The sequence below is a fragment of the Xiphophorus maculatus genome, chromosome 3 (genome assembly GCF_002775205.1).
Source record: "Xiphophorus maculatus strain JP 163 A chromosome 3, X_maculatus-5.0-male, whole genome shotgun sequence".
Taxonomy (NCBI): domain Eukaryota; kingdom Metazoa; phylum Chordata; class Actinopteri; order Cyprinodontiformes; family Poeciliidae; genus Xiphophorus; species Xiphophorus maculatus.
In genome coordinates, this window is record NC_036445.1 from 19,155,955 (window position 1) to 19,169,508 (window position 13,554).

A 13,554-nucleotide genomic window follows, 5' to 3' on the forward strand; every position below is an offset into this window, starting at 1 on the left:
ACTACAGGATTAATACCACACAGTAACCAAAGTACTCTAGCAGCCCTGTCAAAGTTATTTTAAAAAAAATTAAATGACGTAAAGTTTGAGCTTTCTTCTGTTGTACATTTAAATATGGAGCAGTAAAGCTGGGTTTGGGAATTATTTTTGGCTGTACTTTTAAACATATCTGATTGATACATTTTAAAGTGAGGTTCAGCGTTCATCAATAAATAAGAGACATTGTTGAACTGGAATAAGTGGAGTCAGCAATCTTACTGCCTAACGTGTTGATGCACTGTTATTAAAATAGCCATGAAATGCATTGCTATGTTGCCATGTCTAATCTACTTGAACCTCTGCTTGTGTCAGGAGGAAGACAGGTGAATTCCTGTGGCGCGCTTTGTTTTCACACGCGCTTTGCAATGTACAGTAGACGAGACAAACCCTCGCGCTTTCTTCCCTCTCCCCTCGCTGGTCTCACGCGGCAGTGGCATGCACGCGGGGGGGAATCCAAGCGGGCGGGTTTGTTCGACCTATTTCTGGCCAATGGCTCTCTCTCCTGGGGGCGGGGCAACCGCTCGATTGGGCCAATCAGAGCCCGGAGCGCGAGCGGACAAGGCTCGCTCTTCGCGTGTCCGACCCACGTGAGCTGGAACAGCTATTGTACGCCGGCAGGCAACGTGCAGAAGCGTTCCTCTCTCCTGAAAAAACAGCACACTCACGTTTTCCGTGGATTACAAGGGAAACTGGAAAAGTCGTGCAATTGTGACCAGCCATTATAAAGAAGGGATACCTAATTCAGCTAGAATAGTCCGAGGCTCGAATCTGTAGGTTTTACAATACAAAAATTCAACATACGTATATATATTTTTATGTCTTTGATATGTATTATTCAAAGTTCACACTAAGAAAAAAAAAGCGTGTACCCATAATAAAATTGATTTCAAATCTACTGCTGGTGCAACGAGAATTAAAAAGAAAAAATATGAAAACAAAACGAAGTCACACTGTCTATATCAGACAAAACAAACTGTATGGCAAGCTAATTTAGCATACAATAGCTTGACAAGATCTTCTAAGCAGTACAGTGCAACATGTTCAAATATTATCATTGCAATGTCACCTATATCCATTTATTTTAGTTCTGATCCCCTTTGACACAGGCGACTCATGAATTTGTGACATTACTATCCCTGGTCAGATTAAAATAACTCAAAGTGACCTACTTGTGTTTATTATTTGTTGGTCATTAAACCACATTTTCATAGTAAACTATGAGCAGAATATAGAAAACTCATTTAGATTGTCACTTGTTAAAGTGGGAATCAAACTTCTCTCAGTCAGACGTGGACAAATTCAGGCAAAGTTGGTAAGAAAATGTCCTGGGATAGAGGTTACAATTTAGTAACAGAGAACGTGACCACAAAACAACCAAAATGACAAAAGTACAGCCTGGCAAAAGGTTGAAATGAGTACCATCCTCTGGTATAAAATGGTGGTATGAATTGGTGAATTGGCTGAGAGCCTGCATCAACTTTATATACTGCAATAGAGACGTTTAGTTCCTGTTTTGAAAACCAATGATTTTAAGTAATTTTCTTCAATTTACAGTACAGAAATTATGATCATACTGTTTTAGTTACTGTCCATGATTTGGTTTTGAATTCCAAAGAGAGGAACAATGCCTGCGCCACATGAGAACAGCTGGTGTCTTCCTGACGAGACGATCTTTCAGTCAGATTTAACAAACATGCAGAGATTCCATATTCATTTATGTCAGGTAGTTAGAAACCCAAATTGTCTGTGAGATCTTCAGTTTATTTTTCAGAGAGACATTTATATTAAAGTCAAATCCTTCATCTTCTACTGATACTCCGAGCTTTTAATCTGTTCCCTTCAGAGTTTTTTTTTTTAAACTAATAGTTAAAAATGGTTTGTTTTATGTTGAATGTCTTTATTTAATTAATCAATGAAGTATATTGGTGATATTTTAATAGATTACTTACTTAATTAACAGTGAGTTTCAGTATAAATATTCAGTTTCCAGCTTGTGTCAGTATATGTTTTATATTTTAATATATTGATCACATTCATTTCTAAGTGTACAACTAAGACTCCTTGTGAAAAATATGTAAACATAATGGCCTTTCACTCTCCACACCAGAGGTCTTTAGAGTACCCAAAGTAAGAGTAGCAGTACTTCAAAATACTTCATTAGCAGTAAAAAGTAACTATCCAAGATATTACTCAAGTAAGAGTAAATAATTATCTGGTTAAAAGTCAGCTATATTGAGTAACTGATCAAAAAGTTGATTAAATATATAAAAATGGCATCATCAGAGAAAAATGTTATGTCAAAATTCTGGTATTTTATAGGTTACAATGAAAAAACAAACAAACAAAAATACATAACATGACTACAAAATAAAAGATTCAGGCAGCACTTTTCCAAACTAATACTTACCATCGGTAATTTTGTGTTGTACCACAGGGTGAAGTACCTCCAGGACCAAATGGCACGGCAGACTCAGCAGGTAATAAAATAACGCTAGAAAAACAAACCTTGTACACAAACAAGAAATCTCACTTTAACTTTAGCCGTACGTGTGTCTGTTTCTCACTCGTTTTTTTTTTCTTAATTCGTTGACGTTACTCACAGTGGGTAGAGTATCCAGAAATTTTCCTCAAGTAAGAATAGAGATACTTTATAAAAAATATTACTCAAGTCAAAGTAAAAAGTACAGTGTGGTGAAACTAATGGAGAAAGTAATGTTTTTCCCGAAAAAGTTACTCAAGTATAATGTAACTTACTACCCACCTCTGCTCTATGCCATAATTCAAGAATATAATTGACTATTAAGTGGTTAAGTACATTAGTACGAAAGGGTTTCTAAGAAATGGAAACAAGACAGGCAGAAATTGGCAGGAGTGATGAATTGACCCCGAGGCCAGTGGAAGTCTGTTTTGATTTTATGCCACAACAACCTGCCATACACAGCCTGTTCTCCTCGAGGTGCGCACGAGGGTAGGTGTGTCTCATAAATAAATGAGTGATCTAGCCAAATCCTCGGCTACGCCCCTCTCGCCTGTTCCGCGAGGCGTGACGTCACGTGAACTGCCCGTGTCGGTTCCAGCTGAGCGCGAGAGGCAGAGGACGATCGGACGTGGACGTCGCGCGGCCCGAACGCAGATCCCAGCCCGTGCGCCCGTGACTGCATTCACCGGATGAGGAAAAAAAACAAAACAGTAGAGACAGAAAGAGTGCCCTCCTCCTCCTCCTCCTCTTCCTCCTCCCCCCGCTGACGGACAGCAGAGCGCCACAGCAGAGAAGACAAGCAGCAACACAACTTGTCATCTGACCAACACACAGCTATTCCTTTGACCACTGCTGCTTCTTGTTTGTTTTTCTACATGCACTCGTTTCCTACGAGGTTATTCTTACTGTAACGGCGGAAGGATTTTTGTTGTTTGGTTTTTGTTTTGGGAAATTTGTTTTTTGAGTCCAGGACGAGAAATTCGGGATACCGCTTCGCAGTTGTGAGTTGTGACATTTTGTTTTGCCTCTGCTGTGCGGTTTTATTGCTCTTTTATAGACGGTATCAGCCTGACTGTCCCTCTCACGGCAACGTCTTGATCTACTCTACAGTTTAAAAACATCCAATAACAATGGAGTACTTTGAAGAGATTTTTTATACTAGGAAATAAGGATCTCTATCGCAACAACTGCAAGGTAAATAGTTTCACCTCATTAATAATGTCTTATAAGTATTTTTACACAGTGTAACTGTGATACAAAAGCTATTTTATTCATCATGAATTCATCTTAACACAAGTTTTCTCTCTCTGTGTGTCCATCACCTTTCACCCCTCCTGCATACAAACAAACAGCCCGCCAGTATATTTGTCCTATTGGAAGGTTCTCTGGTCAGATTGCCTCAGTACTTCAGGTGCAACCCCCCACCCCTTCCCTCCAGTCCAGGATGTCCAGGCAACTCACCCAGCTTCCGACCCCTGACCTGCCAGCTGGTGCAAGCCCACAGTTTGGGAGTTGTACTCAGCCTGCGGGCTCCCTCACTGGGGGCCACGTCAACTCTATGGCCGGTTTAAAGTCCCTCCTGCAGCAACCCATGAAGGGAGACCACCGGCTGAAGAATCCTTGTGACTCAAAAGGTGAGAAACTTTGTCTGTCTTTGTGTTATGCTAGTTCCACCCATTTTTGTTGTAGTATCACCTTGAAGCAGTTGATTCACTCTCAAAGCTTCACACCCCAGTCTCATGTGCCAGCACACATGCCTGGGATGACTTCTGCATGACCCTCATCGGTATTCTCCTGGATTATAAACCCGGCTGCAGTTTAAAGTTAGGATCCAGATTACAATGGACTTGTTGAGATGTTTCATCTCAAGCTGCTCTGCATAATACACACAAACACTGTCTTTGCCAAACAGAAGTACAGTCATTGTGAGATTTGTTCAGGAACTTGTTTTCATGTTCTTGTAGCAAATTATACTGCAGTTCGACTACCATCTGGTCCATCTGGGAGTTTGTGTTTATGATTGTGTAACTGAGATTTGGAGAATAAGTGCATCCACCTGCCACTCTGAGTAGCTTTTGCATGCATTTGTAATCAAAATCTCTAAAATAAACTCTTTTTTTTTTTTTTTTGCTTTCTTCTATGGCAGACAAAGACAGGCTGGACCTAGACGAGGATTCTTTGGGAGTGTGCTCCATGAGGAATGGCAATGGGATAGTCAGCAACAACAGCAGTAATGGCTGTGGAGGTGGCAGTGCTGGAGGAAATGGCGGATTCAACCAGTTCCTGGGACCTCTCATGTGGGATCGCACCCTGCCTGCAGACGGCGGGCTCTTTCAGCTCCAGTACATGGACTTGGAGGAGTTTCTGACCGAGAACGGAATGGGCAGCATGCACAACAACAACAGCTCCAGCTCGGCCCAGATCCCCTCACAGAGTTCCCAGTCGGCCGTGCCCAACCAGAGCTCCCAGTGCCTACCGCCCTCATCGCCGCCTGGGTCTTTGTCCTCGTCGCCCTCTTCCTCGTCTTCGCCGTCTCTCATTGGCCTGGAAGTGGCCCAGCCACAGAGTCAAGGAGGAGGAAGCGACTGTCTACATGGTGAGTTGGTGGTTGTTGGAAAAAAAGATAAAAGTTGTGATTTATCCTGACTTTGGTTGTTTGAGTTTGCAATTTTTTTTTGTTTATTTCAATAGTTATCACAAAATATAACAATCAAATTTTATCTCCATATCGCCCTTTTCTTGATGCCGTTTTTTAGATTTGTCTTCATAAAAATGGTTTGTGAAGACCATTTGTGAATGGTCTTCACAAACCATTTATGATCTGCTATCTTTGTGATATGGACGTATCTTCCATAGATACTATGGAAGATAGTATCTATGGATACTAGATACTGTCTAGAAGATAGTATCTATTGATACTAGATACTGTCTAGAAGATAGTATCTATTGATACTAGATACTATCTAGAAGATAGTATTTGTGGATACTATCTTCCATAGTATTTATGCTATGGAATATATGGAAGTATCTTCCATAGCAGCAGCGATGGAAGATACTTCATCACAGCTTTTAATAGTTTACAAGCTTTGAAGGACAAAATGTCCCACTCTACTGATTTGATATTATTTAATGGTCTTTTAAATGCAGCCTAGGTTATATAGTGTCTGTTATTTGGTTCTTCTTTTAGTTTAAACAAATACTAGTGACAAAGCATTTTCCTGTGGTCTGGGGTCACAGTGAAGGCATGAGATAGAGTCACATGGCCCTAAAGGCAAAATCTAATTTAAACATAAACTACAGGATTTAGGGGTTTAGTGAAAAGTTGGATGAGATTTTGGGGAAAGCTGTAAGACCACCAAGGGATAGTACACAAGAAAACTCTTTGGCTTTTTGATGAGTCAACTCCACAGCAGTGACGAGAGGCTTTGCTGTAGCTTGGAATGTGATCTATGTACAGCAGTGTACAGTGCGATCAGCAAGCTCCCTCTCTCAGCCAATAATTGATGTGCATCAGGGTCAAAACACTGCCGAGTGAGGGAAAGACACAGTGAGAGCAGTGTGCAGAGTGTTTGCAGTGGTGCGTCTTTAATCTCTCCCTGCTTCACACGCCACGGCCATGTGCACGCGTCGGTACACGTGAAGAGGATGGGAGTATTGCAGTGAGGGAACTAGAGGCAGGGCCAGGCCGAGACGGAGGAGGAGCCCCACAGAGAGGAGGGGGGAGGAACAGAGCAACAGGAAGAGTTTCCTTCCCTGTGCTGCTGGACTGTTTTTGCATTACGACGATTATTTACAAGTATAAAGTGTTATTAGAGAAGAATGTAGGGATTGTGTGGAAGATCATCAAACTGACTAGCTTTTAATTGCTTTGTAAGTTAAAAAAAAGAGCCTTCTGTCCTTGCTGGAATGCTGTTGTACAAGTTCTGTAGAGTTTTTTCCATCACATCACCTCTAGATAAAAAATCCAGATATTGACTATCAGAACATGTGAGTAATAGAGCTCAAAAAAACCCCAGTTTGCACATCATCCAGTGTCAGAGCCGCCCAGAACTCTGGACATGCAGTTCAAGAAAACATCCAACCAGGTGGTTGGGCTAACTGGTTCCTGATGTTGGGCTGCTGCAGCATGGCACAAGCAGTCTAGCTCTCCTGCTGTAAAGTGATTGTAATCCTGTTGATTGGGCAATATGATCATTGTTTTACTGTGATCAAGGCGTTGGCATTTTTGAACACTGAGATTAGAAGTAAACAGTACACACCTTGTATAAAAATATGCCCTCATATCACCAGGACATTATACTGGCACAGTGTACAATAGATATGTGGTTTCACATGGTTAACAGGTAGTTACTCTACTCTTAAAAAAACATATTTTTGTACAGATATTTAAATCAACATATGTATTTGTGCACTCATTGGGGTAAAGTAATCAGTTGTGGACCTAAAGGTGGTTGGGGGTAGAGTATAGCCCTTTATTGGCCCCATCTAAAGAAAGAGATTTTAAGAAGGGAGGGGGGGGAGGATAGTAATATAACATTTCCATTTGTAAGTCTTTCTTTTGACATAAGTTTTATTACAATATAACGGTTATTGCCTTGATAACTGATTTGATTTATTTAACTCAGATCGATCAGGTTAATTTGTTGTTGTGGTTATAGTTTACACAGTGGAACAAATAGACACAGTACGAATCTTGGTAGGCAATTTGTATAGTTGTTAAGTTTTATGTACAAAGGTTTGTCTTTAATCTCAAAAACAAATAAACATTTCTAAAATGATACTTTTTTTTAAAAATAAAACCCATTTCGTCATATTCTAAAAGTTAGTAAGATGTATATTATGTTATATGATAGTTTTTTTTATTCGTTGTTTGTAAATAACTCAGATTCTCTGAAAAACGTACGCACCTTTTCATGAAGGCTGTCTGGAAAAACTTCACCTCTAAATCAGCTGCAGGCACAGAAATGTCTGCAAGTCTCAGGCACTGAGGAAAAACAGCTCTCTGCTGCCCTCTGGTGGCCATCATAACGATGTTCACATCTTTTAAATGTTTACCACTAGAAATATGATCTCAGTATCATTACTTGTTTTAACTACATTTGCTCAGATTGTGCCATTTTCCAAATTTCACCAATTTCAAAATTAAACTTTAACATAGCAAATGAAAAATATGCTGCAATTTCTTTTGATGGAACCAGTAGCTTTGAATCTAAATCTAAATTAAAGGAATGACAACACTATCACCATTTGGGAGAGATTCTCAGATTTAAATCTTTGGCCAATTTATCCACTTTCACTGCTATAGGATTATTACTCATTAATTGACTTAATTAATCATACAATTTCATTTTCTCCTTTATTTCCAGGTGGTCAGTCGAGTATGAACGACTCCTGCGAATCGCCTTCGTCCTCCTCTTCCTCCTCCTGTCCTCCTTTGCTGACGCCCACGGGAAGCGGACCGGATGCGATTGGAATGTTTGAGATGGATCCGTCAGACATGACCATGTCCAGCACCTCTGGAGACCAAGACTTTGACCCCAGAAGGCATTCCTTCAGCGAGGAAGAGCTGAAACCACAGCCAATGATCAAAAAGGCACGCAAGATCCTAGTGCCTGATAACATGAAGGTGAGCCCAGTAAGAAAACTCAAATTCTGTTTTTTTTTCTTTATTGGCTGTTAGATTAGAGGCAAAATGAAAAAGGAGAACAGATTTCAATCATCTTTTGCAGAATTTTACTAATTGTTTGTTAAATGCACATGAAAATTAGCTTTCTGTTATTATTGATGACATTTCAAGAGACCAAAATCTGTATTAGTCTGCACATTAGATCTTTGTTGGACAGACGCCCTCTGTTCAATTGACAAATGAGGAAATAACACTTTTAGCCGTGATTCACTTTTAAATGAATCACAAACTAACCTGTGATACAAATGAGTAACACAGTGCAGAAATAGCTGACCTTCATAACAGATTATTCAGAAAAAGGCACACAGAGATCTCTGCTCATATTTAACAAATAAGTCTGAAGTTCAGAAATGTTGCCTTTACAGAAAACTGCAAAAGTTTGTTTAGCTGACACAATCTGTACTGTATATATTTTAGCTTTGAGAATATAATTATTCGGAAAAATGTGGTGTAAATATTGTGGTATTTTATGGATAAAAGGTAAATTAGCGAAGCACCAAGAATCACTCGATTCTTCCAGAAACCCCAAAATATTTTTCCAATTAGTAAATGTAAGAGTCTGACAACAAGACTCTTTAGTGTGAAAGATTTTACTACATTTACTATAGACTATTAGCTATTTTGTTACTTATATTAGTTACTTTGTTAGCTATTTTTAGTGTTAAGAAGGTGTAAGCACAGAGATGTAGGAAGTTGTATTTTTTACAGTGTTTCTGAGATTCATTCTGGCTGCGAGGCAGCAAGAGAGAGCAAGACCTCATCCAGACCTCCTTCTGGATGAGCTAAATATATCTTAAAATGTAAAGTCTGCAATCATTTGTCAAAAACTGTTAAATCCTGCTATGCAGAAACGTTCTGACACACGGTGTGACGTCTCCTCTACTATAAATAGTCAATAACGCTTACTGCATGAAGAATATTTTGAAAGTTTTTGCTGTAGCTTATTGTATTATAATTCTTACCAAACATTTGAAATTGGCCAAGATCGATATAAACAGGTCAGAGCTTTACGAAGACTGGAGATCAGAAATCAGGCACAAGTGATGGTGCGACATATAATGTTCAACTGTGAATTAAAAGCAAGATTTCTATTTATTTGGGGATTTTACCAAGAGCTGGCTGCTGGGCATGAAATTTGTTTATTTGCTGTCAGTCCCATGTTTACCTTCTTTAACAGGAAAGACGTTTGGTTGCATATAAAGTTACACTACGTCACAGTGGTCATCAGCTTTGATGATGACCAATAAATACTATTTATATGGTTGCATTAGTGGGTTTTATTTTTACCATTGAATCAACTTTTGCAGAAACTTGATAACTCATTCATTTAAATTAGGCACATGGCAACAAGGAAACATCTAAAAAGGATTAACACTGAGCTGAACTGAGAGCTTTCAATGTTACGGTTCTTTGGTGACCTTCTGAATGAGCCATTGACTCCATCTCGAAGTTATTTTGATCGGCCAGCCACTCTTAGTGCATGTTTATATTGTGGATAGTGGCTATTGTTGTGGTTCAGTGGAGTCCTAAATTCTTAGAAATGGCTTTGTAGGCTTTTACAGTCCTTATGTCTTTTTGAGATCTCTTAATTTTATTCCTATTTGATCAGGGTAGGTGAAATCAAACCAAAAAATTATTTTAATCATTGTTAATTCATGATTTTACCATGGGGGCAAATTGTTTTTACACAAGTTTAATTAATTAATTAAAGAAATACGTTTGACAAAACAAGCAAAAACAGAAGAACTCTGTAACATGTTTTTGCCTCACTATAGATCTTCAAGTTGTCATTTGTGTTTGTTGGTGAAAGCTCACTCACATACTAAAACCACTAAATGTCACTTCTGTGTTTGCTCCCCTCCTAGGACGAGAAGTACTGGACCAGGAGGTACAAAAACAACGAGGCTGCGAAGCGTTCTCGGGACGCTCGCCGCCTGAAGGAGAACCAGATTTCGGTGCGAGCCGCCTACCTGGAGCGGGAGAACGCCGCCCTCCGACAGGAAGTGGCCGAGATGCGGAAAGAACTGGGCCGCTGCCGCAACATCCTTAGTAAATACGAGAACCGTCTGGGTGACCAGTGATGGAGGAAAAATCAAGAAGAGGAGACAAAGTAAACTTAAGACTCCAAATTACCGGGATGGTTTGACGGACTTAATGAGTTGGAAATCATAAAAAGGACACTGACTATTAAAATGATGAATGTATAAGTCAAGGAAAAGGGTTGTGTACTGAAGCTCAGGTGTCTTGTTTTGTTGAGCTATTAAAAGTGATTGATGGAGCGAGAGAGTAATTTAACTGATTAAAAAAGATGTGACTTTTAAGGGTTTTGTTATTGGAGAATTGTATATTTTTATAATACTTAAGAAAAATTTAGAGGGAGAGCAAATGCAGAGAATAATTTTGTATATTTTCTACATGTTTTGGACACAGAGATGCAGAGAAGCCATGGTGAACATCATTTTCTTTTAGATGAGTCTGGAGTTGTCAGCCATTGATGCTTTAGTCACGATGCAGCAGCATGGTTGAGGACGTATGTAATAATTTGTAATATAGAGAGCAAAAATTATCTTAAAAATCGTATTGTTGAGCATTTTGTGGATTATTTCTCGAGCACTTCCTTTTTTTCCCTGTCACGTAAAGGTCACTGGGCATGCTCAGTAGAGGCAGAATGACAGACACAAGGTGTATTCAACACTTGTCTTGACCAGGTCTTGTGTTTTTTGTTTTTTTTTCCTTTTCATCTTTTTAATAGACAATTTTACCCTGTCGACTGGTGCATATTTCTGAAATCCGTTTATATTTGGATCTGTTTTTTTATTTTTATTTCTCTCAGCGCAGTGCTTTGTGATGTTATGGAGCCCTGGATAGTCCTGCTCCTCTGCATCCTCTTTGAATCCATATATCCATGCTTCTATTTCTGCTTGCTCCCACAGTTAAACGCTTCCCATTCAGTGTTGTAACATACTCTGAAACCAGCCCCCCACCAGTTAGGCACACACCGATACTTCACTGTATTAACTAATCACACTTTAGAAGGAGAAATATTTTGAATACGTATTTGGTGTATTTCAGGAGACGGGTCGTGTCCCCCCCCAGCCCCCCATTGAGTAGAATAGTGTAACATTTTCCCAGATTTCTGGGACAAATCAAAGCCAAGATTCCCCGTGTGGATCCACAGAGCTTGTTGCTATTTAGTGCTTTTTTCCCCATAGCCACCTGTCTGCTTTCTACTGTATTTAACAACACCTACACAAGGGCATGGTACAGTGTTATTATGTTCCTGGGGGAGGGATGACTAGCGAAAGTGTGATTTTAATCCCTTTAATGACCATGATGGTAGTTACCATTACAGCTATTGTTATTGTTATAATTATGATGATTACCCTCTTATTGTTATTATTCTATATTACTGAATGTTTTTCTTTCTTTGGAGAGACATGATCTGTTGCATCTAGAAACATCTTTTTGAGTGTTCCTCAGAAATGCTCACCCTCGGACGTTCACTTCTGCTCTGGACTCCACCGCCACCACCTCCTCCTCCACCCCAGTGGGTTTCACAAACTCGACTCATGGGCCTGAACTTGACGTTCATGCAGACTTATTTTACCTTCGTCTTCTGTTTTCGAGCTGTGTAAGGACTATGCACACGACTGCAATGCTCCTCGGCGGTTCCTTACAGCCTGCATCATCTCACTCAGTGATTGTTTGCTCTACCCAACAAGATCCGGTTTCCAATATCCTCACAGATGTGGTTGGTGAACCTTGTAGTGACTGCTGCATAAGTAGTGTTCATGGCGCCCAACCCCTTCTCCCTCTCCCCAGCCAGTTTGAGCTGGCTGGTTTTGGATGTAGTCGCAACTTCCCAAACAAAACAAAACAAAAAAAAAAAAAAAAAAAAAAAACACCAATAAAAGATTGTTCTCATCCACTGCTGCTCTGTTTTGACTGTTTCTTTACAAGTTTGTGTTTCACATTAACTCCATCTGGAAATAAAGTTGGGTTTCTAGAGGGGGAAAAGAGTCGGTCAAAGTTCGGAGTGATAGCCAGACTGTGATTTGTCTTGGGATGCTCCAGGGCTGTTCTGATATTTTGATCTTCTTCTTGTTTGTTCACATTGCACGCATTCCTAAGCCTGTCAGCTGTCTCACAAACTCTGTCCTTGTCCCTTTGGATATCTGTGGAAATATTTAACACCATCATTAGAGATGCCTTGCAAAAGTATTAATCTCCCTGGAACCTTTGCTTATTTTGACACTTAAAACAGCAAAACTGAATGTATCTTAGTGGGATTTTGTGTGATAGACCGACACCAAGGAGCGCATATCTGTGAAGTGGAAGGAAAACATCAACTGGTTTGTATAATCAGCTTTCTTTGCAGTTACAGCAGCAAGTCTTTTGGGGATGTCGCTCTGCACATATATAGAGTGAAATATCTGCCTGTTTGTCTTTGCAAAATGCACTGCAAAAACACAAAATCTTATCAAGTATTTTTGGGCTAGTTTCCAGGGCAAAATCTTAGTATACTAGAAATAAAACAAAACTAACTTATAAGTAACTTTTCAGCTAAATTAAATCAATAATATGTGAATGTTTATTTAAAAAGTACTAGTTCCACTGGCAGAGTTTTTCACTTAAATAACATTTTTTTTAAGTTAAATAATCTGCAGGTAAAGGCAGATCAAGATTAGCTAAATATTAACTTAAAGCAAGCTTCTATATGCTGAAAAGTTATTTGCGAGCATAATGCTGCCACCACCATGTATCCCTGTGGGAGGATGAATTCAATGTTTTATGGTATGTTAATTTTTCCCATGCATGTTGCCCAAGATGTTATATTTCAGTCTGATCAGATTGATGCATATTCGTCTACAAGTTTGCTGTATCCCCTATGACTTGTGGCCAGAGGTGAGTAGTAAGTGGATGCATTTATTTGAGTAACGTTAAAATAATAATAATAATAATAAAAACAAACAAACAAAAAAAGGCTTTTAGGAGGAGTTTTACATCACCATACTTTTTGTTTTCACCTGAGTGATGTTATTATGAAGGTGTGTGCATAAGACTGACATAAAAATGACATAACACCTATCATGAACATGAAGGAGTCTTAATGAATGTTTACAACTGTTGACATGAAGTCTCGTTCGGTAAATAATGACACTTTTAATGCAAAGTTGACTCTTTTGCTTGGTTTTTAATGTAGGTTCTAATGTAAGTTTGACCAAAAAAAGCTAAATAATGCACTTTTAATGGAAATCTGCATTAAAAGTGTCATTATTTATTGAAAGACACTTCATGATGACAGTAGACATTCAGGAAGACTCCCTCATCTTCATGACAGGTGTTATGT

At 39.3% G+C, this 13,554-nt stretch overlaps 1 protein-coding gene across 2 annotated transcripts; it reads left to right on the top strand.

Annotated features, from left to right (window-relative positions):
* The first annotated feature begins 3,101 nt into the window (after nt 1-3,101).
* Nucleotides 3,102-12,106, top strand: LOC102224223 (hepatic leukemia factor). 2 transcript variants are annotated; one of them, XM_023331399.1, is made up of 6 exons: nt 3,102-3,519; nt 3,629-3,712; nt 3,871-4,152; nt 4,665-5,114; nt 7,885-8,144; nt 10,070-12,106. In XM_023331399.1, the coding sequence occupies exons 3-6, from the start codon at nt 3,963-3,965 to the stop codon at nt 10,283-10,285; spliced, it is 1,116 nt and encodes a 371-aa protein (XP_023187167.1). In that variant the 5' UTR covers nt 3,102-3,519; nt 3,629-3,712; nt 3,871-3,962; the 3' UTR covers nt 10,286-12,106. The 2 variants fall into 2 exon arrangements, with proteins under 2 accessions (XP_023187167.1, XP_005798855.1); XM_005798798.3 differs by having other exon boundaries at nt 3,102-3,712.
* The last annotated feature ends 1,448 nt before the right edge of the window (nt 12,107-13,554 follow it).